This window comes from Chelmon rostratus, chromosome 11, assembly GCF_017976325.1.
Source record: "Chelmon rostratus isolate fCheRos1 chromosome 11, fCheRos1.pri, whole genome shotgun sequence".
Taxonomy (NCBI): domain Eukaryota; kingdom Metazoa; phylum Chordata; class Actinopteri; order Chaetodontiformes; family Chaetodontidae; genus Chelmon; species Chelmon rostratus.
This window is the reverse complement of record NC_055668.1, coordinates 25,326,708-25,350,030: the sequence shown is the minus strand read 5'-3', so window position 1 is coordinate 25,350,030 and position 23,323 is coordinate 25,326,708. Positions and strand designations below refer to the sequence as shown.

General features: G+C 45.6%; 1 protein-coding gene across 1 annotated transcript in view; it reads left to right on the top strand.

Moving 5' to 3' along the window:
• Positions 1-23,323, top strand: part of arfgef3 (ARFGEF family member 3) — a 44,010-nt gene that overhangs the window by 9,994 nt on the left and 10,693 nt on the right. Inside the window, exons 6-32 of the mRNA XM_041947308.1 lie at positions 929-1,045; positions 1,665-1,710; positions 3,492-3,576; positions 4,142-4,246; positions 4,379-4,503; positions 4,720-4,967; positions 5,401-5,513; positions 5,774-6,499; positions 6,967-7,319; positions 9,132-9,298; positions 9,708-9,873; positions 10,164-10,271; positions 12,259-12,474; positions 13,874-13,984; positions 14,646-14,796; positions 14,912-15,226; positions 16,923-17,056; positions 17,892-18,037; positions 18,570-18,749; positions 18,868-19,009; positions 19,176-19,298; positions 19,649-19,752; positions 20,018-20,162; positions 20,245-20,373; positions 20,536-20,712; positions 21,430-21,544; positions 22,480-22,582. Of these exons, the coding sequence (XP_041803242.1) occupies positions 929-1,045; positions 1,665-1,710; positions 3,492-3,576; positions 4,142-4,246; positions 4,379-4,503; positions 4,720-4,967; positions 5,401-5,513; positions 5,774-6,499; positions 6,967-7,319; positions 9,132-9,298; positions 9,708-9,873; positions 10,164-10,271; positions 12,259-12,474; positions 13,874-13,984; positions 14,646-14,796; positions 14,912-15,226; positions 16,923-17,056; positions 17,892-18,037; positions 18,570-18,749; positions 18,868-19,009; positions 19,176-19,298; positions 19,649-19,752; positions 20,018-20,162; positions 20,245-20,373; positions 20,536-20,712; positions 21,430-21,544; positions 22,480-22,582 (4,650 nt within the window). The remainder of the gene's footprint in view (positions 1-928; positions 1,046-1,664; positions 1,711-3,491; positions 3,577-4,141; positions 4,247-4,378; positions 4,504-4,719; positions 4,968-5,400; positions 5,514-5,773; positions 6,500-6,966; positions 7,320-9,131; positions 9,299-9,707; positions 9,874-10,163; positions 10,272-12,258; positions 12,475-13,873; positions 13,985-14,645; positions 14,797-14,911; positions 15,227-16,922; positions 17,057-17,891; positions 18,038-18,569; positions 18,750-18,867; positions 19,010-19,175; positions 19,299-19,648; positions 19,753-20,017; positions 20,163-20,244; positions 20,374-20,535; positions 20,713-21,429; positions 21,545-22,479; positions 22,583-23,323) is intronic.

Below are 23,323 nucleotides of genomic sequence, written 5' to 3'. Positions count from 1 at the left end.
TCTGAATATAATTGGCAGAGATGGTCTTTGTTAGCAGCTGCACATGCAGCAGGGCCTGTTGGCTCTCTGCCCCTCTGTTCTCAGAGGACAGAACAGATCTTTGATAATTAGTGAAATAAATCTTGGTTTGCACATTTCAGTGCTGACATGCTCTGTATTTCTTCCCTTAAACCCTCTGGAATGATTTGTGGAGTTGAACAGTCCCTCTTGGATTCAGCAGTGTTGGACCAATTTAACCAATCCCAGTTTTATTTCCAACATCTGACCGTTAAGTCAAATCCTCGCAGTGGCAGAGCTTCATCACGGCTCGTGCATTGATCCAAACAAGCTCCAACAATATCAATCACAGACAGACATGAACTAAATCAGCTTCAAACGAATGCCTCAGGGTGTTTAGATATTTAAGTGTTCGGTTTACTGTCCGGTCAGATCACCTGCCACCGCTTTCATTTAACTACCAAAATAAATTTTCCAGCATTTAATCTTTTTGAATTTTTCAATTCAATTTCATATTCTAATTATCAGTGTTAAACATTCTCTACAGTGTTTTAATATCACCAGAAAACATCACAAATTACAATCAGAAAAGCTGCTGCAGATTCTATTGGGACAAAATAATAACAACAGTGTGTGTGTGTGCGTACATTTACTCTGTGACCCTCTTATCTGGCCGGAGGATGTTTCACACACTGACCCTACATCCCCCTGCCCCCTCCCTCGCATTGTCTGGTCACCGTGGTAACCTGTGACGCCATGGAAACCTCTCATAAGTCGCCTGGATAGTTCAGTGTCGGCCTGTGATGCTGCTGTGGGACTGTGCGTCACAACTTCTGTGTTGTGACTCAGACATCAGTAAGATCAAACACTGACAGAGGTGTGTTTATGTGTGTGTGTGTGTGTGTGCGCGTGCGCGTGTGCGTGTGTTTAGGTGTGTATCGAGACCTACGTGTCCAGCTGTCACCAGCGCAGCATCAACACGGCGGTCAGAGCTACACTGAGTCAGATACTGGGAGACCTGACGCTACAGCTGCGACACAGACAAGAGGTCACACCCTCACACAAAACACACACACAACACAGTGGCACAAGATGACTGCTTCACAGAGCATGGGACATCCCAGCATTCACAACAGAAACAAGGCCAGCTCTGTCTGTTGGACATTTAATCTACAATTTTAATCAATTAATTAATAAATGTGTCACTTTTAAGCCAAAATGAAGTTTTGGGTGAAACATGTCAAGCATTTTGAAGATGTCAGCTCGGGCTCTGTAAGATTTTCTTGGGTGTATCTCAAAATGTTTACAAGTTAAGGTTCGATTTTTGCAAAGACAGTAAAAATATTCCAGAATGCATCTTTAATTTCCATTCAGCCTACAGGTGTAATGACATGTAGTGTGTCAGAGTCTGCAGTATAGAGTGAAATAACAAATATTAATAACATAAAAACATATTGCAAATATTGTAACATACACACACAGACACATGAAGGGCATTTAGAAACACACATGGCCGTATGCTGCGTGTTGGTAAGTTCTGTACGGGGACTCGGCTCACAGTCACACTTTCTCAGCTTTTTATCACCTGTCACAAACCCCATCACGGCTGCATTGATTGTTAAAAAGACACACAGTAAACACCCCTCCTGCTGTGCTCTCCTCCACAGGGTGCAGATGGAGACGAGGTGACTGCACCGCCGCTGCACAGAAGAGGTACATCATTACCAGTACTGTCCTCCACCTCTGCAGCTCTCCTCATCTGCTCGAGGGCTGTAACCACTTCCATTATATGATCATATAATGTACTTCTAACATACACTCGGTGGCCTGTTAGGTACACCTGTACAATCTATTAACATTCAATACCTCTGCTAGAAATTCTACTTTACAGCATTTATAATGTTCCCTTTTTATTAGTGGAAAGGTGTAGATAAGTTTTTATGTTTTGATTGAGGTAACAGTGTCAGTGTGGAAGATTTCAGTCCTGGTTGATTTGACGACCCCTGTAGTCACTGGTGGTAACAGCAGACGCACTTTAATACGACAGGTCACAGAATTCTGGGGGCAGCAACACAAACTATTACCATTATTGGCCTTTTTCCATCATTCTGTGAGCAACTGTGATCTGGTTTCCTGCTGCAAAGTGCATGAGTCTGCAGACAGCAGGACACGGTGACGGTGAAAGGAGTTGGCTACCTTGCAGAAGTTGGAGGTGGGCAGCCTGCATCTCTTCATCGAACAGCTCGCTGGAAGCTCCTTCTCGTTCCACTGCTCCCCGCAATATGTCAAACTGATCCGCTGCCAGAAATGCTGAAAATGACTGTTTTCTAGTTTTGTAGAAGCATGTTTGATGAACGTAGGACGTGCAAAGCTCACTGACAAACAAATTGCATTTCCTGTGACTGTTTCATAATAACAGTCAGGTGGTGTTTCAGCAGTTAAATGCTTTTAATGTGACACTGCAGCAGTAGGAGATGTTCAGTTTGCATCAGCTGTAACTTAATACCACATTTTTTGATGATTCTCCATTTGTAGTACTAGAAATACATAAATTCTGCATCAGTGGGGCATAGGCTCAGTCACCATCATTCAACGTTAGATAAAACATTTATTTAAATAATTAGGATGCTTTACTGGACCAAATTATATTGGGAGGTGTACATCATTTTTTGTCCTTATTTACATACATTAAAGGGGCAGAATATTAGAAACACCTTTGAATATAATGCAGCTCTGGACGACACCATCACTTTGACCTCAATGCTAAAACATATAATTGGAAAACTGAACATTATAGGCATCACAAAGGCAGAACATTTGTATTGTATTGCATTCAATTGGACTGGTGTACCTAATAAAGTGGCCAGTGAGTGTAAGACGGACACATGTAGAGTATGATTTCCCAACCTTTATAATGACTCAGCATTTTGAGAAATGTGCTCATTTGAATTCTGAAGGATAAATCGGTTTGACTGAGATAACGCGACGGTCTTTTCTTTGGTGGCACCTTCAGGACAAAACTTACTGGTGGTAAGAATCTCAAGTCTCAGCGGTTTTCCTCTGCCCAGCGTGCCTTGTTTTCTCATGCGCAGTGAGAATAAAAGCTTTGTGGAGCCGCTCGTGGCTGTGGACTTTTAATCTTCTTTACTGTGCACGACAAGCTGCTTTATTGCAGTTTTTAAGCCACTGTAATCACCTGTCTGCAGGTAGTGAGACACACCTTCACAGAGAGACTGGCAGGGCGGTTTTATGGTACCCTACAGTAACACACACACACGAGCAGTTTAGATGGATGCCTGCAGGCAGAGAGCCAAGCAGGTTCACAGAGAAGGTATTGATTTCTGTTATTCATTGCAGAGAAATGAGGAGATGAGAGAGAGAAAAGTGAGACAGAAAGAAGGAATGCATTTAATTACTTCATGTACATATTGAATTAACATAAAGAAGGTGCTGTGAATTAACCTTGTTGTGGTGTGTGTGGTGTGTGTTTGCAGATGTTTCTCCTACCAGCCAGGCTCTGTGTGAAGATGTGGTGACGGTTCTGACGGTTTTCTGTGAAAAGCTGGAGTCGGTGGACAGGTAGCGCTGCAGTCTGTCGTTACGTGATGCAGTGTTGTTAACGATGTTGATGTTAATTGATGATATATAAACGTAAAAGAACAAAATGCTTCTAAAAAGAGACGTGTTAACAGATGGTGTTTCGTTAGCTGGTGTGCTGGAACAGTCTGCTCTGGCTGTCTCTCGTCTTCATGCCGGTTAGTCCTGGCCGAGATGTTTTTCTTTAAAAAGAAGTCTAATGTTAGTTGCCTTGGATCCCCTGCGTAGGCCGGACCGTCTACATCAGCCAGCTTCATCATTTACTGTACGTCCAGTTAAGCTGCAGTTTAGCTGCTGATCAGCTGAATCTGTGACACAGCAATCAGGCAGCTGTGTGTTAAACCCCTGCAAGATCCAGATTAGCTGAACCTGGTTTTAACTGCCGCGGCTTTGTACTCAGCTGTAGCTGTACTACAAATGAGGCAAATCAATAATGGGGGTGAAGTAAAAACAAGGTTTAAAAAGTAACTAGTTTCAGCTGCTTATTAGATCAAAGCATGATTAAATATGATGCCGATGAGACCGGACTAATGTTTTCACCCTCCAGTGGTAACCAGCTTCTGCAGCTCCTCTACCTGGAGTGCATCCTGTCCATGCTCAGCAGCTGTCCGCCCACGATGCACCTGTCCAGAGGTTTCACCGACCTTGTGTGGTAAGACATGTTATCACTTCTCTAATCCCACACAAGCTGCTCCAGAACAAAGCAACAGTATGAATGGAAATATGAAGAACAAACAAAAACAAGAGGTTCAAAGATTTGAAATAAGAGATGCTTTGCCCACAGGAAGCAGCTGTGTCCGTCCCTCGTGGCGATCATGGGAAATCCCGTCAACGACAAAACCATCGCGTCCCATCACGGCTACATGGGGGCGCCGGACCGAGACCGTCTCTCGGACAGACTGAGTCTAGGTAACGGGATTTATTGGAGAAACAAAATCGCTGCTGTTAGTGTACTTTAAGTCAGTTTGAGTGTTGTGCATCAAGACAGAAACATCGTTTAACAGTTTAAAAGTTTGTGTTTAATGTGCATCGTAAAGGCAGCTCTGAATCCTAGAAGTCAAAGACTGTAGAGGTAAACAGATGCAGGTACAACGCCTCATGCCCCTCCTCACTTTCCTCTGACAGGGATAAGCCAGGAGGTGGACTCCTCCGGTGGAGGGGTATCCGATCAAGGCAGAGGGTCCGGCTGTTCCTCCAGCGCCCCCGCCAGGATTGCGCCGGTAGTGCGGACTGTGTGTTACATCGCGGCGGAGCTTGTGCGCCTGGTGAGCTGCGTGGAGTCGATGAAACCGGTGCTGCAGTCGCTGTACCACCGGATCCTGCTGTACCCGCCTCCTCAGCACCGCACCGAGGCCATCCGCATCATGAAGGAGGTGGGAGGATGAGACCGCCGTTCTGGCCTCATCGCTATAACTTTCCAGATTGATTTTCTACCTTCAGGCAGCCATTGATTTCTTTTCCACTTCACAAATAATTCATCGTAGTTGATTTTTAGTCAGCAGCATTGTTTTGTGGAGTCAAACTTACAAAGGATGTACAATATCGTGACTGCATACATTTTTGGAAAAGAGGCATCTAATGTGAATGCATGTACCAACCGATTGCTGTGTGTGTGTACGTGTGTGCAGGCAACAACTGAAAGTACTACTACTGTACTTGAGTAGCCTTTGATGTTTTGTACTTTTAGCTACTTCGTGTTAAATTTCTGACTTTGGCTCCATCTGGTGGTAGTATCCAAAAAGCTCATCGAACCAGGAAAGCAGGAAGTCAATGTGATTGTTGTGTGTGTGTCTGTGTGTGTGTTAGATTTTGGGCAGTCCCCAGCGGCTGTACGACCTGGCCGGTCCCTGCGTGGCTGAGCCTGAAACCAGGAAGCGCTCCTTCTCAAAGAGGAAGTCCCACCTGGACCTGCTAAAACTGTAACTTTCACTTCTCTCTCTTTTTTCTTTATTTGACTTGTTTTGACAGTTTAGTTGAGTATTCAAAAGCACATCATGTTGTAATCTTAGCATGGGCTCGTAGTGTGTTTTAAAATGCTCAAATAATACATCTAGCTCACTACGAAAGCCCAGATCACGACCACAAATGTATTTAAATAATTAGCCAGAATAAAAATTGAATAACTTCTGCTGAATGCATGCAAAGCAGTTCAGATGTGTGTTTGTGATTCCTTCTGCAGAGTGATGGACGGGATGACAGAGGCCTGTATGAAGGGGGGCATCGAGGCGTGTTACTCTTCGGTCTCCTGCGCCTGCGCTCTCCTCGGGGCGCTGGACGAGCTGTCGCAGGGCCGCGGCATCCAACCTGAGCAGGCTCGACTTCTCCTCAGACGACTGGACGATCTGAAAGATGGGACGGAGTCGACGCGCGAGTCCATGGAGATCAACGAGGCCGACTTCAGGTGGCAGAGACACATCCTGTCCTCGGAGCAGGCTCCTTATGACCCCAGCTCGTCTTCCTCCAACATGGCCTCCACCGGGGCCGCCGAGCGCAGCCCCGACATTAGCATCAGCATCACCACCGAAACGGGCCAAACCACCCTGGATCTGGAGGTGGGGGAGCTTGGCCTGGGTCATACCACTCCTGATGAGTGTGGGGAAGACGCACGTCTCCCCTTGCCGTCATCCTGTGGTGGCCAGGAGGGGACCAGACGTGAGCTTGAGCCGGGCCAGAGGATCCAACAGGTGGAGGAAGGAGGTGCAGGTGAGGTTGAGGGAAGAGGAGATAAACAAAGAGCAGCAGGTGGAGGTGAAGGAGTCGCAGAAAGGGGAGTTGTGGTTCCTCCCGATGTGGTCCAGCGAAGTCACGCCCTCGTCTACCCCGACATCACCAACTTCCTGTCTGTGGAGTCCAGGACCAGGTCGCACCACGGAGGAGGGTCACGATACAGCGAGAGCAACTTCAGGTGTGTGTGTGTGTGTGTGTGTGTGTGTGTGTGTGTGTGTGTGTGTGTGTGTGTGTGTGTACGTACGTGTGCAGGCAAAAGTACAATCATTGCTGTATTTGAGCAGCCTGTGATGTTCTGTACTTCTAGCTAGTTCAAGATAAATTTTGGACTTTGGCGCCATCTGGTGGAAAGAAAAATAAAGCGGCAGGCGGGAATGCAAAGTTCTATCATACTGTGGTCGCCATCAACACATTTTTAGCATCACTATTAAAATGCTAAAAAAAAGAAAATTAACACTGCAGCAGTGGAACACAATTTATTGCTTGAACGCACCTTTGGTAGTTTAATTTCCCTCTTTGCAGGAAGTCATTTCAGGATACTAAGAAAACTAACTTTTGGAAGCAGGAAGTCAATCTGATCTCTGACAGTATGCTTTGAAAATGGTGAACATAATAATTAATGTGATGTACCTGTCGGTCCATCAGTATGGAAGAGCAGGACCTGTCGCGGACAGAGTTTGACTCATGTGACCAGTATTCCATGGCTGCCGAGAAGGACTCGGGGCGCTCCGACGTGTCCGACATCGGATCCGACAACGTCTCGCTGGCCGACGAGGAGCAGCAGACCCCTCGGGACTGCCCGGGCCACCGCTCCCTGCGCACCGCCGCCCTGTCCCTCAAGCTGCTCCGCAACCAGGAGGCCGACCAGCAGAGCGCCAGGCTGTTCGTCCAGTCGCTTGCAGCGCTGCTGCCCCGGCTGCTGGGATTGGCCACCGCCGCTGACGTGGACCTGTCGCTGCAGAACTTCTCCTCCACCTTCTGCTCCGGACTGCAGGCTGGTAAGAGACGGAGGCTGATTTATTGTGTGGATGGGACTTGATTGTTTGAAGCCTGAGAGGTGCATAGACTCTATCATTGTGTGTGTGTGTGTGTGTGTGTGTTAGCTATACAAACACAGGATATTTGCTGAGGGTGGAGTGGTCTCTGCAGCAGCCTCTTCCTTTATTAATCTGTTCTGTCCACAGAAAAGTCTCTCCAAATGAGACGTCCACTGTTTGAACAAGACTGGTTGTACAATCATTTTTTCACCAACTAGATAAATACGTCAGGACACTGGGATGTTCAGTAATATAGTGCATGTGAAGTGAACAAATAGAAAAATAGAAATAGAATAAAAAATAGAAAATAGAATAAAATAAAAAAAAATATATATATACAAATAAATTAAAACCAGAATTGAGAAGTGAAGTAGATACATGCAGATACTGTAAATGAAACTCAATAGATGAGTGACATCATGATGTGCACCTGCACGCTGATGTCAGGGACACACGTCCAATCAGAAAGCGTAGAATTCTGTCTGTTCACGTGCAGCTAACAGTGACCCCGACCTGAAGGTTACACTTTGTAGAAACTTAATTAAAAATTCAGCCGTTTAAAGCCCAACACCTACGCTTTCTCTGATTCACACCTCTGACTGTCTCCCATAGCAACGCCACCTGAGGCTCATGGGTATTGTAGTATTTATAACCCTACGCCAAACTCACAGAAAAAAGTGAAAATGGAATAATTGAAGCTGACGACCATAAACCTTCAGTACCATTAAAAATCTCTGGGCGTCTTGACTTTCTGTGTTGAGGGATATCGGGAATAAAATTAGGTGAGAACTTCGAAATGGGAATTTACAGTGGGGATAAACACTTCTTCACTTCATAACTCCAAATTTAACATTTTGAAAACAAATAACTGGCCGATAAACAGAAGGCTTTTTTTTATTGGCTCTTTTTTTTTTGCATCTTGCGACACGTTTCTGTCATAAATAATCACTGAAATGGATGAATTGTTCACCTGTGAGACTCATTCCAGTGCGCAGGGAGTTAAAGATAATCTGAATGAATGTACTGTACTCTACATTCACCTCATCACTTTAGAGCAGGAACTGTTCAATGCAGCGTTTTGCCTTCGAGGCACGGCCCATAATCCATCAGTAAGAACGGCGAGTCTGCTGGGAGCTTTTACATCAGCGGAGCAAAATTACGAATCAAATTAAAGCGTACGGTTAACTGGCTTAATGAATTTGGTCTCGGCTGTAAATCCCCAGAGTGAGTTTCTGATTATAACACTTGACTTATCATCAGCTTACAGATTATTCTCTCTGTCTCACTTTTCCTTTCTGTTTCCTGTACACCTGTACTCACACTTCTTCCTCTTTCTGTCCTCATTTCCCTTCACTTCCTTTTTCCTCCTCCAGTCCTCCCCCGTTCCTCCCTCCTCCTCTCGATCTCTACCTGCTCATCCTCTCTCCGTACCTTCGTATCTCTCCTTCCCTCCCTCCTCTCTCTTTCACTCCACTCCTTCCCCCTCTCTCATCCTCCCTCTGTCTTATCGGCTTCCTCCATCCCTCACTCACCACTTTTCCCTTTCAGCACCCACTTTCTTCTTCTCTTGACCCTCTTTATCTCCTTCTCTCCTTCCATTCACCTCTCTGCCTCCCACCGCAGTCAGTTGAAAGCTGCTTATAGGTGCATCTGATGCTGTGAACATGCAGGTGCCCTGTTCTTGTTGTTTAACGAGGTAAATGTGTGTGACGAGCGCCGGCAGTGAGGAGGAATTTGAACAGCTCAGATCTCCCTCTCCCTCTCTCTCTCCAGGTGGGATCCACTCTCCAGGTTTCGAGACGGGCGACACTCTGAGCTGTCAGTCTCTGATGAACGCCGACGGCCTCTACCTGTTGTCGTACTACGCTCTGCTGCTCAACCTCAAGCTTTGCTGCTGCGACTACTACAGACGGCGGACGCTCACACCCGTCCTCAGCCTGGTGAGCAGACTCAGGATCAGTTTGCCGAGGTGTTAAACAGGACGGCATAGCTTCAAACAGGCACACACTCAGAACTGTCACAGTGCCAGGATCAGACTACACGAAGCTAACCCGACTTTGAGACGATTCTGTCATGGCCGACGAATTACCAGCATCACGGCTGATTATAAATGACGGTTAGGTGTCGACTCCCGTGTAGCTTGACACGCTAAATGACCTGTTTTGCAGCATCTTGGATGCCCTGCGACACCCCAGCGAAAGCCTAGCCCAGAATTTTTTGGTCTGCATACCTCTCCCACCACTGCAGATCAAAGTAGAGGAAGAAAAGGAAACAAAACCCGAAACCCGTGTGGATGTGTTTTCATACTTTGTGCAATTGATTTTGATGTGTGTGTGTGTGTTCTTGCAGAAGGAGTTTGTGCGTCTGATCCAGAGCAGCGGGGTCCTTGTGGTTCTGTCCCAGGCCTGGATCGAGGAGCTCTACCACCAGGTGTTAGAGCGCAACCTGCTGGCCGAGGCTGGGTACTGGGGCTCACCAGAAGACCACACACGGCCGCTCATCACCATGCTGACAGGTACACACACACACACACACACACACACACACACACACACACACACACTTTATGTCTGGCTAGTCTCTACACAGCAGAACATACGTAAGTTACATACATGCAGAAGTTCACTAACTTACTGATCTGAGTCCAGTTCTTAAAACTGCAGGTCAAATCAAAGCAATAATAATTTCCACAGAGGCAGATTCTCAGCCGGTTCGACGTCCTCTGGAATGATCTGAAGTGACAACCTGCCCACTTCTTCTTATCCTGTCGTTCTTTTCCCTCCGCCCCCCCCTCTCCTCTGGCAGATATTGACGGTCTGGGCAGCAGTGCGATTGGAGGTCAGCTGATCAGGAGGGCATCCAGCCGCTCGCCACTCAGCTGTGACAAGGTCGGCAGCGACGCTGTGATGGCAGGTCAGTCGCTCATTATCGCAAAAACTGCCCCAAAGCCTCACAATAAATATGATGGATGGATGAACTGATGGATTTATTCAGCGAGTTACCCCCTGAGCTCCACTCGCTCTAATAGAATGAGAGATATTTTTTTTTTTAGCGGCATGATTTGTAGGTTTTTCTCTCGGCTGTGAAAAGACTGAGACGTTAAATTCCCTTCTGTCAGCAGGCAGTGGGGTTTTGTTGGTGGGTGTATCTTCAGGGGAGGGGTCTCTTCCTCAGAGCTTCTACCGGCTCTTCTAAACTCTGCAGGATTCACTCAGCCTGAACGAGCTGCTGAACTGCCGCTGCTGTGCCCATCAGCTGAAAACACGGCACTGGCATCGCAGCGCAGCGCCGCGTTGTTGTGCTCGAGCTTCAGCTTTTTTAGTAGCGCCTTGAACATTAGAGGACACAGATGAACCCTAACCGGTGAACAGATGAATATTGGCATTTTTTATATGCTGCAGCACGGTAGCTCACCGACAGGGAAGGTGGTGCAATTGCTTTCTGCTTCACGGAGCTCCAATTAAAATTTACCCCAAAATCCATTTATCATGATCCCACAAAGCAGCACAAAATACTCAGAGAGTTCCGGATCGAAACTTTCCAGCTTCCACTTAAAAAAATCTGATGGATACTTTCAATATGAGTTTGTTCAAACTTGATTTGAAGCTTGTTTGGTAGCATAAATGTCTGACTCAACTGCTGTATGCCTGATATGCCAAGAGACTGTGGCGGTGTTTAAAGAATATGGTACAGCAAGAAATCTGACTGCAGACTTTGATGCGCTGGATAAAGAGGGAGACAGTGTTCCCACTGAAATTAAAAGCAACATTCTCTGTTGTGTTATGTAAAAAATGCATTTGAAAATAATTTGTTCAATAAGCCTGACATGTTACATGTCATTTCTATTAAGGGATGCACATATGTGGTGCGCAGGTGCACGTACGTTGTCAAAATTAACAGTGCGCTAATGCAACGCGATCAAATATAACGCGCTCCGCATACTGGCGCGTTGTCACTGTTCCGTCCTCGCGCTGTTCGTTGTTGAGTTTTGGCTTTAGGGGTGATTGAATAGAAGGAGAGGACGAGTAGACCTGCATCTCCTACCGTTTTTTAAAATAAAGACAGTCAGGAGGAGAGTGATGATGATGATATCCTGCAGGATAACACAACTTTCAGTGCTTTAAAATAATAAAAAAATATTTTATTCATTTAATTTTCAGTGTTTTAAGAGTCATTTCAATAAATCGCTCAGTTCTGTGGGACTTCAAAGACAGATATTTTGTTGTAATTCTTTTGTTCATTTTAAATTGAAATTAAAGCACATGTTTTCTACATATCCCGAGATATTTTATTTTCTCTTATGAGGTGGATTACCAAAACTCTCCATCCATCTGCTCCCGGTCCGGCCCCCCTGTCAAATTTTAGAACCCTTTGTGGCCCACAAGTCAAAAAGTTTGCCCACCCCTGTTTTAAAGCTTTACAGTGTTGAAAAGTACAAACACTTGTGAGGTCAGTGATAACAGGAGAAGAAAGCGGGAAAGAAAAGCAAAAGAACAGCAGGGGAGGGCAGACACAGAGAGCGAGATGGAGAAAATGAGTCAGGGAGCACCTGAGCTCCTCTGCAGCCATGGTAACTGCTGCTGAGTCAACCCCGATGGCAGTTATACACCGTGTGTGTGTGTGTGTGTGTGCGCGCGCGTGTGTGTGCGCATACAGCACTAATGCTCCTGTTCGACTTGTCAGCATCCTCCGTCGCTGAAGCCACCTGCTGTGTAAACACTCAGCTTGAAACTGTTTTGCTTTGCTGATATAATCTTAATGAATGTCAAGAGTGGAAAACGAGAGTCTGACCGGTTACGTCATGTGATGCAGGATCCCGCTGTTTCCTGGCGGCGGCGTCCATTCACCAGTCCTCTCGCTCCTCTTTGACACTCCTCGGTTGGACCTGTGTGTTTTTCAGGGGCCGTGTTCTCCCGCTTCATCCTCACCGGCGTGTGGAAGAACCTGATCGATGTGCTGTCCACGCCGCTGACGGGCCGCATGGCGGGCAGCTCCAAGGGCCTGGCCTTCATCCTGGGAGCCGAGGGGGTCAAGGAGCAGAGCCAGAGGGAGAGAGACACCATCTGTCTGAGTTTAGACGGCCTACGCAAAGCTGCCGCGCTCAGCTGCGCCTTGGGTGGGTGAGACGAGCGCCTCAGGTGTCTGTGTTAATAAGAAAAATGGGATACATCACTCACACCTGCAGGGAATCCTCTGTTCTTCTAACCTAAAACACAAAGAGGTCAAAGGTCGGGATTAGATGCTCAGCAGCAGCTCTGGAGCTGGAACAGATTGAAGCCTAAACTGAGTTTGAAGCATGTACGTGCTTTCATCTAAACAGCTTCTGGCTGAATCAACCAAAAATAACAGAGGGCATCTCAAGTGCTGTCTGCTTGTTTGCTATCTACAGCTGACTATAGAGCTTAGCATATCATAACATTAATCTTAAACCAACGTGAAATTAGCATGCTAATTGTTGCTAAAAAAAAGTCTAGTGGTTGGATGGATGATGGCAAGAATCATAAAGCATATATCAAACAGAATATGATCATTTGTTAATCCTTGGCAATATATTTAGCCAATATATTTAATCTTTGAGCTCATCAGCTTCATTGATTTTTGTAAATATCTGCTGATTCTGAATCTGATGCAGCAACACGTTTCAAACTGGTTGTGACAGGAGCAACTAAAGACTGAGAAAGATGTGGAACGCTCCAAAAACACCTGTTTGGATCATTCCACAGGTAAACAGGCTGATTGGTAACAGGTGATAGCATCATGATTGAAAGGCTCAGTGGTTCACAGCGTGGATGGAGCGAGGTTCAACACTTTGTGAACACGTGATTGGATAAAGAGATTAATACCTGGACTCAGGAACACTGAGTCACAACTTTTTTGGATTTGGGGTTGTACAACATTACTGGTCAACCCCAGATTTAGCGAAAAATGCTAACATACATCTGTATCTGTGGCTCAGGGAGTCCAGAGATTTGTTTAAAAGTGTCTTCATCCGGGGACGGTGATGCTGATGTTCTTTCTCAGCTTCATCCTCCGTCACATTAATCAGATGTAACTTCCACAGCTGTCCGGTAACAACCTGAACACTCTGCAGCTCCACTGGAGGTGAACAGAGAGGTGAAACTTTGAGAGAATATCAGGGGAAATAGGATTTCATTATCAGCTCCTTTTAGAAATCTGAATATATCAGCTATTAAGAGTTACTGCGCAACCGCTCGGCCAACTGGGATCGAAGCCTGGTGGAAATGATCAGCGCCGAAGCGGTGATGAATATGAATGAACACATGGCGAGCAACTTCAACTGCACAGAGAGGACGGTGTGTGGGGACGATTTTCACTGCCAGTTTAAAGCCGAATACACCCAAAGGAGGAGAACAGCCTGACATACTGTCTGTAGATGTGTGAAATGTCTTATCGGCAGAGTAATTATGTTTCTAGGATGAGAGAATGATTGAGCCTCAGTACGTCATCTTTACACGCTGTGTGTGTGTGTGTGTGTGTGTGTGTGTTTCCATCAGGTGTGGCTGCCAACTGTGCCTCAGCTTTAGCGCAGATGGCCGCAGCCTCCTGTGTGCAGGAGGAGAAGGAGGAGAGGGAGGTGGGGGAGATGGGAGACGCCATCACACAAGGTACTGAGAGCACAAGCTTTTTAAATTATGTCCACACAGATTAAATGTGAGCGATAAAGATGGTGAGATATGTTACGAGACCAGATGAATACACACGCATGCACACGCACATGCAATAGCAAACAAAAGGCTTTGATTTGGCAGCATTGGCTTTGCAGAGATGATCAGCAGCTAAAAGCTCAAACAGAACGAGACCTGAATGAGTTTTTCCTGAATTTACAGGTGAATAAAAGTAGACTTTGAATGATGGCATCTTTTATTAAAAAATGTTACACTTGCATTTTTAATTTTTGCACAGACTCTGAGTCGATAACAGGATGCTCAAGGTGCTATGAGTAAGAAATGAGCCTGTAGTGACATCTAGTGACAGCTGTGGGGAACTGCAGCCACATCAGCAAACTCATTCTCCTTTACGTCCTTTATGGTTTTGATAAAATTTTACTTTCAGATTTCAAGCTCACAAGTTTTAAAGATGCGCATTTGTTTCATGTAATTAATGTTCATTACGAGCCAAACCTTCATTTAGTGTGTGTTTGTGTTTCCTGGTCAGTTATGTGTATAAATGTGTTTGTGACCTTTAAACATTTGTTGTCCTCTGACTGTGTGTCCTTATGTATATGTCTGTGTGTGTGTGTGTGTGTGTGTGTGTGTGTGTGTCCAGTGAAGCAGCGTGTTGAGCTGCGTCTCGAGCAGATCGGTCGCCCTCAGGGAGTCCGTCTCCACACGGCTCATGTGTTGTGTATGGACGCCATCCTGAACGTAGGACTAGAGATGGGTAGCCACAACCACGACTGCTGGCCACATGTCTTCAGGTACGCACACACACACACACACACACACACACACAAACACGATTTTTAGAAGCAACATTGTTGACCTCCTTTGAATCCTAATTCTCTCTCCTCTCCTGGTCTTCGTCTCTCTCAGGGTGACTGAGTACATCAGTTCACTGGAGCACACCCACTTCAGCGACGGCTCCTCACAGCCGGCCTCTTTGACCACCATCACCCAGCAGAACCAGCAGGCAGCGGGTGTGGACCTGGGCCTGGAGCTGAGCTGCGAGCCCGGCCCTGAAGCCTCGGAGCTGGGCCTGAGCCAGCCGGTCATCCAGCCTCTCTCCATCCAGGAGCTGCTAAGGGAGAGCGGCAGAGGGGGCCGAGGTCTGGACCTGAAGAGCGGCAGCCTGATGACTGGGACCAGCGCCGCCAAGGCCGTGTGCACGCTGTCCACACAGGCTGACAGGTGGAGCCCAGATATCACGTTGAAAAAATCTCAATAATATCATAGATTAACCTCAATACTCACACATGAATTTATTTTAGCTGTGGTTCACAAATTAGTGACAAAATATAATTTTATTTAAAAATATATGGAAATATTTTATTTTATTATTCTGAAGTTTGGCAGAAAATGTAATGTGTTCTAGAAATCTTTAATTCTGTCAAATGTTGCCTTGCTGCTAATGAATTAGTGGATTCATTAGAAAAGTGCTAATCAATTAATCATTTAAGTCATTCATGAAGTGAAAGTACAAACTCAAAGTGACGCGACATCAACAAACCAGGAAACAGGAAACATTTAGGATGAAAGTCATTTAAAAGTTAAATTGTTTTCTTTCAATTCCAGAATTTTAGTATCAGAGTGGAATTATAAATGCTGCATCCAACATTGAGCTTATGTCCCACCAGGTTGAAATTAAAAAAAATAAGTTTTATTAAGTTTGAACAAAATGCAGACACACAAAACAATATATAGAAAAAAAACAGCTTTATAGCAACAGATTTTTATAACAGTCTGTCTCAATACAACTTAGCCAAAGGTCAAAGTTCATGATATGAAATAGGATGAATAGGGCGTGTAGACTGCGGAAAATGACAGCCACTCCCCCAGTTCAGCCTAATATTCAACAGCCCAGTAAAACGTCTGTTACATCTTTGTTATCTCCTCGTTAAATCAGCAGCCAGCATGACGGTGACTCTTAATGAATTTATCTGCCAAAACCCTGTTTCACTGACATGTGGTGCCCGGCGGGAGGTGCTGTGACTTAAAGCAGCCACAAGGTGGCAGCAGCAGTCCAGAGCTGCCCCAGTGTGTATGTTTGCGTGCTCTTGACTGATTTGGTTTTCAGACCCTGAGAGTAAGAGCATGTTTGTAAAAACAAAATAAAAAAAAAGGATATTTTTTTGGAGGTGAAGGTTGTGTGGAGGCAGTGTTTGAGCGGTCATCACATCCTTGGTTTAGACTGGGCTGCAGGATTAAATTTAGAATCAGGTTTGGGCTCAGGTTCGAGAGCTCACAAGTATAGAAATAAAAATGTGTGTGTTTAACTGTGCGTGCCAACTGCTCTGCACATGTTAATGTTTATTCCCTGGTGCAACCAACACACACACACACACACACTCTGCTGCAGTAAATATGGAGTGTGTGTTCGTTCCAAGGATCATCTCTTATATAACCAGATATCTAGGCTGCTTTTAGGAGGGAATAAAAAAAACGTTCGCTCTGATCTTTTGGAACAGATGGACTGAACACATTTACAAGCAGAAAGTGGTGCCAAAACATAGTAAATACTCCTCTGCACAGGGCTGTCCCAAAAAACCTCAAAGCTTAAAGGGCAACGCTGCTGCATTCCCGCCTCCAAACGCTGTTCCTCTGCAATATTCACTTCAGTTCAAAAAACTTTATTTATTCACTACATTCATTGTGTTTTGTCCTTTTCTTTACCAGAGACTGTTTTCACTTCACTGTACAGTGTCGAGCCCTCTTGTGTTGCAGGAGTCATTTAAAATCTGTGATCTCTTGATGATTTGGTGTCTTTTATATATACATCTATACTTTAGATGGTCACATGGATGTAATGAAAGACTGTGTGTGTGTGTGTGTGTGTGTGTGTGTGTGTGTGTGTGTGTGTGTGTGTGTGTGTGTGTGTGTTTTCCAGGTTGTTTGAAGAGGCAGCCACCAAACTGAACCTGGTTGGTCTGGTCGGCTTCTTGCAGCAGCTCAGGAAAGCTTCTCAGTCTCAGCTGTTTGACTCTGTTACTGAGACTGGAGACTATTCGCTGGCGATGCCGGGTACACACACACACACACACACACACACACACACACACACACACACACACACACACACACACACAGATGTCTTGATGTTTATTGCTTCACTGCTTCCGAGCTCCCAATTCTGAGCTTAGCCGTCACCAGTGACCTTCAAGTCTCAAAGCCTTTTGAGACCAACTGCTCTCAAAACCTGATGGTCCCTCTGCAGATAAATGTTTCTAGTGTTATATAATACAACGATTTATGATGTTAAACAATAATCATGGTTGTTGTTGCTGTTGTTTAGAGAGGATAGTGGGATGAAGAAAGAGTTTTATTTTATTTATTTGTATTCAGCTTTTGTTCAACCAGGAATTTTCCCACTGAGATTCAGAATCGGTTTTCTACGTGACTCATGATGAAGGCTGCAGCGTAAAAGCTTCAAATAAAAGAACAAAGAAGTGACCTCAGACAACGAATGATCAGTGTTTAACAGGACATGCACATGCACCGTGACGAGGGTGCAGAAACTGATGAGGGAGTTGAGTGCGTGCGTGAGCTCATCGGCTAATGGCATGAATTTAGCTTGTGAAATTACCAAATACATTTGATGAATTCATCTTAACTCACACTTCTGTTAAAGGGAGCATAATTCTAAGATCAAACTTGATTAAACCAAAATGTTAATCTTCAGTTTGTGTCTAGAATGAAGTGCAGAAGGTCCACTCTTCCTGTAGGTGGTTTTTCATCTTTCTGTTCTTTTGACGCCTCTAATCACAGATTTAGAAACACAGAAGCTTTAATCAGGTGAAGTGAAGCCGTGAATAAACCAGCCTGATGGAGTCTTTTCGTCCCCCCTGTGTGTCTGCAGGCGAGGCCAAGTCGACGCTGGACCGACGCAGCGCTCTCCATCTCTTCCGTCTGGGCGAGGCCATGCTGCGGATCGTCAGGAACAAGAACCGACCTCTGCTGCACATGATGAGGGCCTGGAGCGTGGTGGCCCCACATCTGGTGGAGGTACGGAGCCGCAGCCTAGTTCATCTTCAAAGGGGTTGATATGAAATTGGGCCAGATGTTTATTTCTTGTGTGTATTAGTGGACTTGCGTACAAATCATTTGGTTAACTTCATGCTTTTATGCAAATTAAGTCCAAAATGAATTGTCTTCGGCACATCCATCAACACCGTTTGTCTTCTTTCCCTTTATTTTTTTACTTTCTTCTCCTCCTCCTCTTCCTTCTTTCTTGTGAGTCACTCTTAATTTCACACAATGGTTGTGTACTTTTATATTTGACTGCAGCAGCAGCAGTTCTAGTAAATGAAGTTTTGTCGTGTTGTAATTGTCAAAGTGCCATTCACTGAGGGAGAATTATGAAGGGGCTATTTGTTAAGAATATACTCAAAATAGGAATAAAAATTATGATATAAGCTCAAAATATGTCTTTCAGGTACTGCACATCACACCTTGAATGTAGACACATATGAATAGATAATAATAATAATAAATAGCAGCTGTGTGAGAATGTAGTTCAAGTTTCTCCGTCTCCCAGGCCGCATGTCACAAAGAGCGCCATGTATCCCAGAAGGCCGTTTCCTTCATCCACGATGTTCTGACGGAAGTGCTGACGAGCTGGGCGGAGCTTCCGCACTTCCACTTTAACGAGGCGCTGTTCAGGCCGTTCGAGCACATCATGCAGCTGGAGCTCTGCGACGAGGACGTGCAGGACCAGGTGAAGTCCAGTCGCACATTTTACACGCGTCAGTCATTAAAACACCAACGAGCCCTTCTTGAACGCCACACGAAGCACCACACAGTCTAGAAGATGTTTCCTGCTCGCCTCCCTGCAGGTGATAACATCAATAGGCGAGCTGGTGGAGATGTGTTCTCCTCAGATCCTGTCAGGGTGGAGGCCTCTGTTCAGCGCTCTGAGGACCGTCCACAGCAGCAAGAGCGACACTAAAGACTACCTGCTGGGAGAGTACTCCATGGGTACGTCTGCAGGGTATCATCTGTTTTCTTTAAAGCAAGAAAGAAGCTGAATTTCTCCTCTTTTCTCGCCTTCTACCATCCTCCATGCTTCTTTCTTTCCTCTCTCAACTCTTTCTTTCCCCATGCCTTCCCCCCTTCCATCCATCCCTCGCGTTCTCTCCTCTAGGGAAGTCCCAGGCTCCGGTGTTCGATGTCTTTGAGGCTTTCATCAACACTGACAACATCCAGGTTTTTGCCAATGCTGCCACCGACTACATCATGTGCCTCATGAAGTTCGTCAAAGGCTTAGGTTTGTCTCCCAGCTGCGTGCTATTTTGTTCAGCTTGAGGTATTTTTACGAGCCTTTAGGGGTTTTATTGTCCCAGGGATCAGGCAGTAAACTGTGTGTTGGATGTATGTGTTTTAATGACATGCATGTGGAGGGGAGGGGGTTCATGTGCGTGTCAGTGTAGCCGCTTTCTTCTTGCATGTCAGATCAAGATTTTCCAATTTAGCATTTTATAGATCAAAACATTTTAGTTGTTACAGTTCTCAACATTTCCCATCATATTGAAATGTCAAAGACTTTCCACAGCAGCAGAAAACATTTGCTTTTGTAGCTTAATATGATTTTCTGTGGGATTGTCCGTCTGATTGCAGGAGAGGTGGACTATAAGGAGATTGGAGACTGTGTCCATGTGTCGGGTTACAGCTCCACTGACCTCTGCCTGCCGGCTCTCGACTACCTCCGCAAATGTTCACAGGTAGGAACCCTCCCGTTCACGCTGGGTATTACACTGAAATCGCTTCTTATGAGAGATATGAGGATGTTACTGCAGCAGATATGCTTAAAACACGTCTCACGTAGGGATCCTACCACCCTTTCCTCTCAACACAGGCCCCATGAGTGACAAAATGACACATGCTAAGCAATGCACAGTTCAATGAGTAGCCACAGATAACAGGCCTGTTTGCAGGTATTTGGTCCTCTTCTACTCTTCATTTAGCCGTTTTGTGTTTGATTGACAGCTGCTGGCAAAGATCTACAAGATGCCGTCCAAGCCGGTGTTCTTGGGGGCGCGGCTCGCCAGCCTGCCAATGAGATCGCAGGAGCGCTCGATCAGCACTGAGGACGGGATGGACTGCATCCTGCAGGAGTTTGACGACGACACAGGTGAGCTGTCCGTCTCATTTGTTATTGATCCTCTCTGTTCGCTGCTAACACTCTGTGTGTTACTGCTCATTCTGTCCTGCAGGTCTGATCCAGGTGTGGATTTTATTACTGGAGCAGCTCACAGCAGCGGTGTCCAACTGTCCTCGCCAGCACCAGCCTCCAACCCTGGAGCTGCTGTTCACTCTGCTCAGAGAGGTCACGGCCATACCAGGTAACACACACACACACACGCACACACACACACACACACACACACACACACACACGCACACACACACACACACACACACACGCTCCAAAACTGCGGATTTGAGTGTGTCCCCCAAACACAACGTACTTACACTTACTGTCTAACTGGGTCTCCTCGCTGCAGGTCCGGGCTTCGCCATCTTCTCCGTCATCCAGCTGCTGCTTCCTGTGATGTCGCTGTGGCTGCAGCGTAGCCACGGCGACCACTCCTACTGGGATGTTGCAGCTGCAAACTTCAAGCACGCCATTGGCCTGTGCTGCGAGCTGGTGGTGGAGCACGTCAACAGTTTCATACACTCAGGTGTGCGTGCGTGCGTGTGTGCGCCTCAAAGGGTTTGGGTGTAACAAAGCTTCAGTTTCCCTCCATGACTCAGTTTTCTCCTCTCGATGGAGGATCAGGTAGAAGAAGCTCAGAGGTGTGTCTCGGTGGCTGAACATGTTGAGAGCAGAGTGTCCTTGAAATACTAAAAAGTCAAACAGACATTGCTCTACATCTCATGTGACGATACACAGCAAGCTAAGAGCTTTTTGACCTTCACCAAACTGGAGAATATGTCAGTTTTAGAGCACTAAACGTTCCTTTTAATAGGTCAAAAGTTCCCTAATGCTCAAATATTGGTTGAAACCTTCAGTTCCTGCAGCTGCTGTTGGCCCTGAATGTGATAAATGATCATTTCCACCGTAGATTCTCGTAGATAATTTACATGAACCACAGAAAGAAATGAAAGAGAAAATGAAGAAAGGCAAGATTTGAGGTAGAAAAGCAAGAAAAGGACACACACCAGATCAGATGACATCAGTTTTGACCTAAATAAGATTGTCTAAACTCAAGGTTCACCATCACAGATCTGATGAATGGTTTTTGTTTGTCTTGTGTAAAACGTGTGCTTGTGCACGGGAGAGAAGTGGAGCATGACTGATGACTCGCTGTTCCACTGTCCTCTTTACTCTGATTAAATTGCGTCCACTCCGCATCTGTCCCATGTGCTAACGGGCCACGCCGTGTTTCTTATTGCAGACATCGGTTACGAGTCTCTGATCAACCTGATGTTGAAGGATCTGTTCAAGCTTCTGGTGGCCTGTGTGTCTGAGCCTGCAGAGACCATCTCCAGGGTGGGCTGCTCCTGCATCAGGTGACGACACGTAACTCCATGTGGAAACATGAAACATTAGGATTGCATGTTTTGAATTGCTGACAGCCTAAATGATGAACTGTCTGAGACAGCTGGAAGAGGAGGCTCAGCCAGGTCCGGTGGTTGAAGTAACAACCATTAATGTGGTAGTTGGATTAATGACAGAGTGAAATCTTTGCTGTTGTCTGGTTATGAAGCTCTCTGCATGCTGATGGCTGCACTGTTCAACCAGCCAAAGAGAAAAAAAACATCATTTGCATTGATTGACAGACTTTGAGCTTTTTGAGTCTTTGTCTGCATAAATGATCTGGCTGATTGCATCATTTAAAAATAATTGCCATTTTAATTGCAATTGGAATGCTGGCTAGAAAAATGTAATTAGATAACATCCGGGAATTGTTCAGTCCTGGTTTAAGTTGGTACAGTGTGAGACGTCTGGGGCTGGAATTTAGAATTAATTCCTTTCTGAAAGAAGAAGGTTTATAATGGTCTCCATTGTTGCTCCATTTTGTCCAAAAACTATTAAAACACACCACTGAGCCACACTGTTACTCTGGCTGACACGTTCCTCCATCACCATGAACACACACACACTGTAGTTTATGCTGACCCAGTCCCACACACACCGTCCTGCTGCTGCAAATACTCATTGCGGCATCAAATGTGGTTAAATCCGCCACAGAAAATAGTCCCCAACTAATGTACTGTTTCCTCCTGTATGAGTAATGTCCACTGAAAACTACAGTGCAAAGCTGTCAGACAAAATTCCTGAATTAAAAAAAAAAAAAAGATATATCTCGGTGTGGCTGATGGACACGAACAAGGCAGCCAGGAGATTTTGAAAGACGAATGCGTTGTTGGTTTGTAGGATTTGTTTACAATGACCAAAATCTGTGTCTAACCACTGTTGTTTCTGTTGTTCTCTGTCTCTCCAGATACGTTTTGGTCACAGTGGGTCCAGTGTTCACAGAGGAAATGTGGAGGCTGGCCTGCTGTGCTCTGCAGGACGCTTTCTCTGCTACGTTAGAGCCTGTCAAGGTACACACACACACATGCACACATGCATGCAGATATATAGAGATAAATGTCACACGTCAGTCGACACACAAACGTAAACAGGAAGGAGGGAATAAGCAGATGCAAAAATGAACAAGTGCACACATGCGGACTCACGCTGTCACACTCAGCAGGCCAGTCCACCGTAGTAAACCACATAATCCATCCCCAATCTGAAGCCGCTGGTTGGGACAGAAGTAATCTGAAAGCCTTCGCTGTTAATACTGTCAACATGCTGACACTCCACGTTAAGCTTGATAACCCCAGTTAACCTGCAGCACACATACACGCCGACGGAGTCCTGCAGCTGCGAGTCTCCTCACTCACTGATTCTCCTCCATCCCTCTGTGAGACTGAGAGGAGAAAGAGACAGCGCTGCTTTAAAGCTTCCTCACCTTCTGTGGTCGACCCGAGTCTCAACATACTCGAGTTCAGTTCAGAGCTGTTAAATGTGTAAACACAGGTGGTGCTTGAATAACGTGCAGTCTGAAATCATCTGTCTGTTGCTCTGACCAGTTTTGCTACCTCACAGTTTTTAAACTCTAAAGCAAGCGGTTGCAGGCCCGGCCCTGCTGACCACTGACAGCTGTGTACAGTAGTCCACGTACGCTGTATTCAGTACTGCAACTCGTAAAACAACACAAAACTAGTTCAGTGTGTAAAAACTAAATAAGTCAGAGCACCTTTGAATTTCAGTCATCCAGTCTCAGTGTAAAGTGGAGT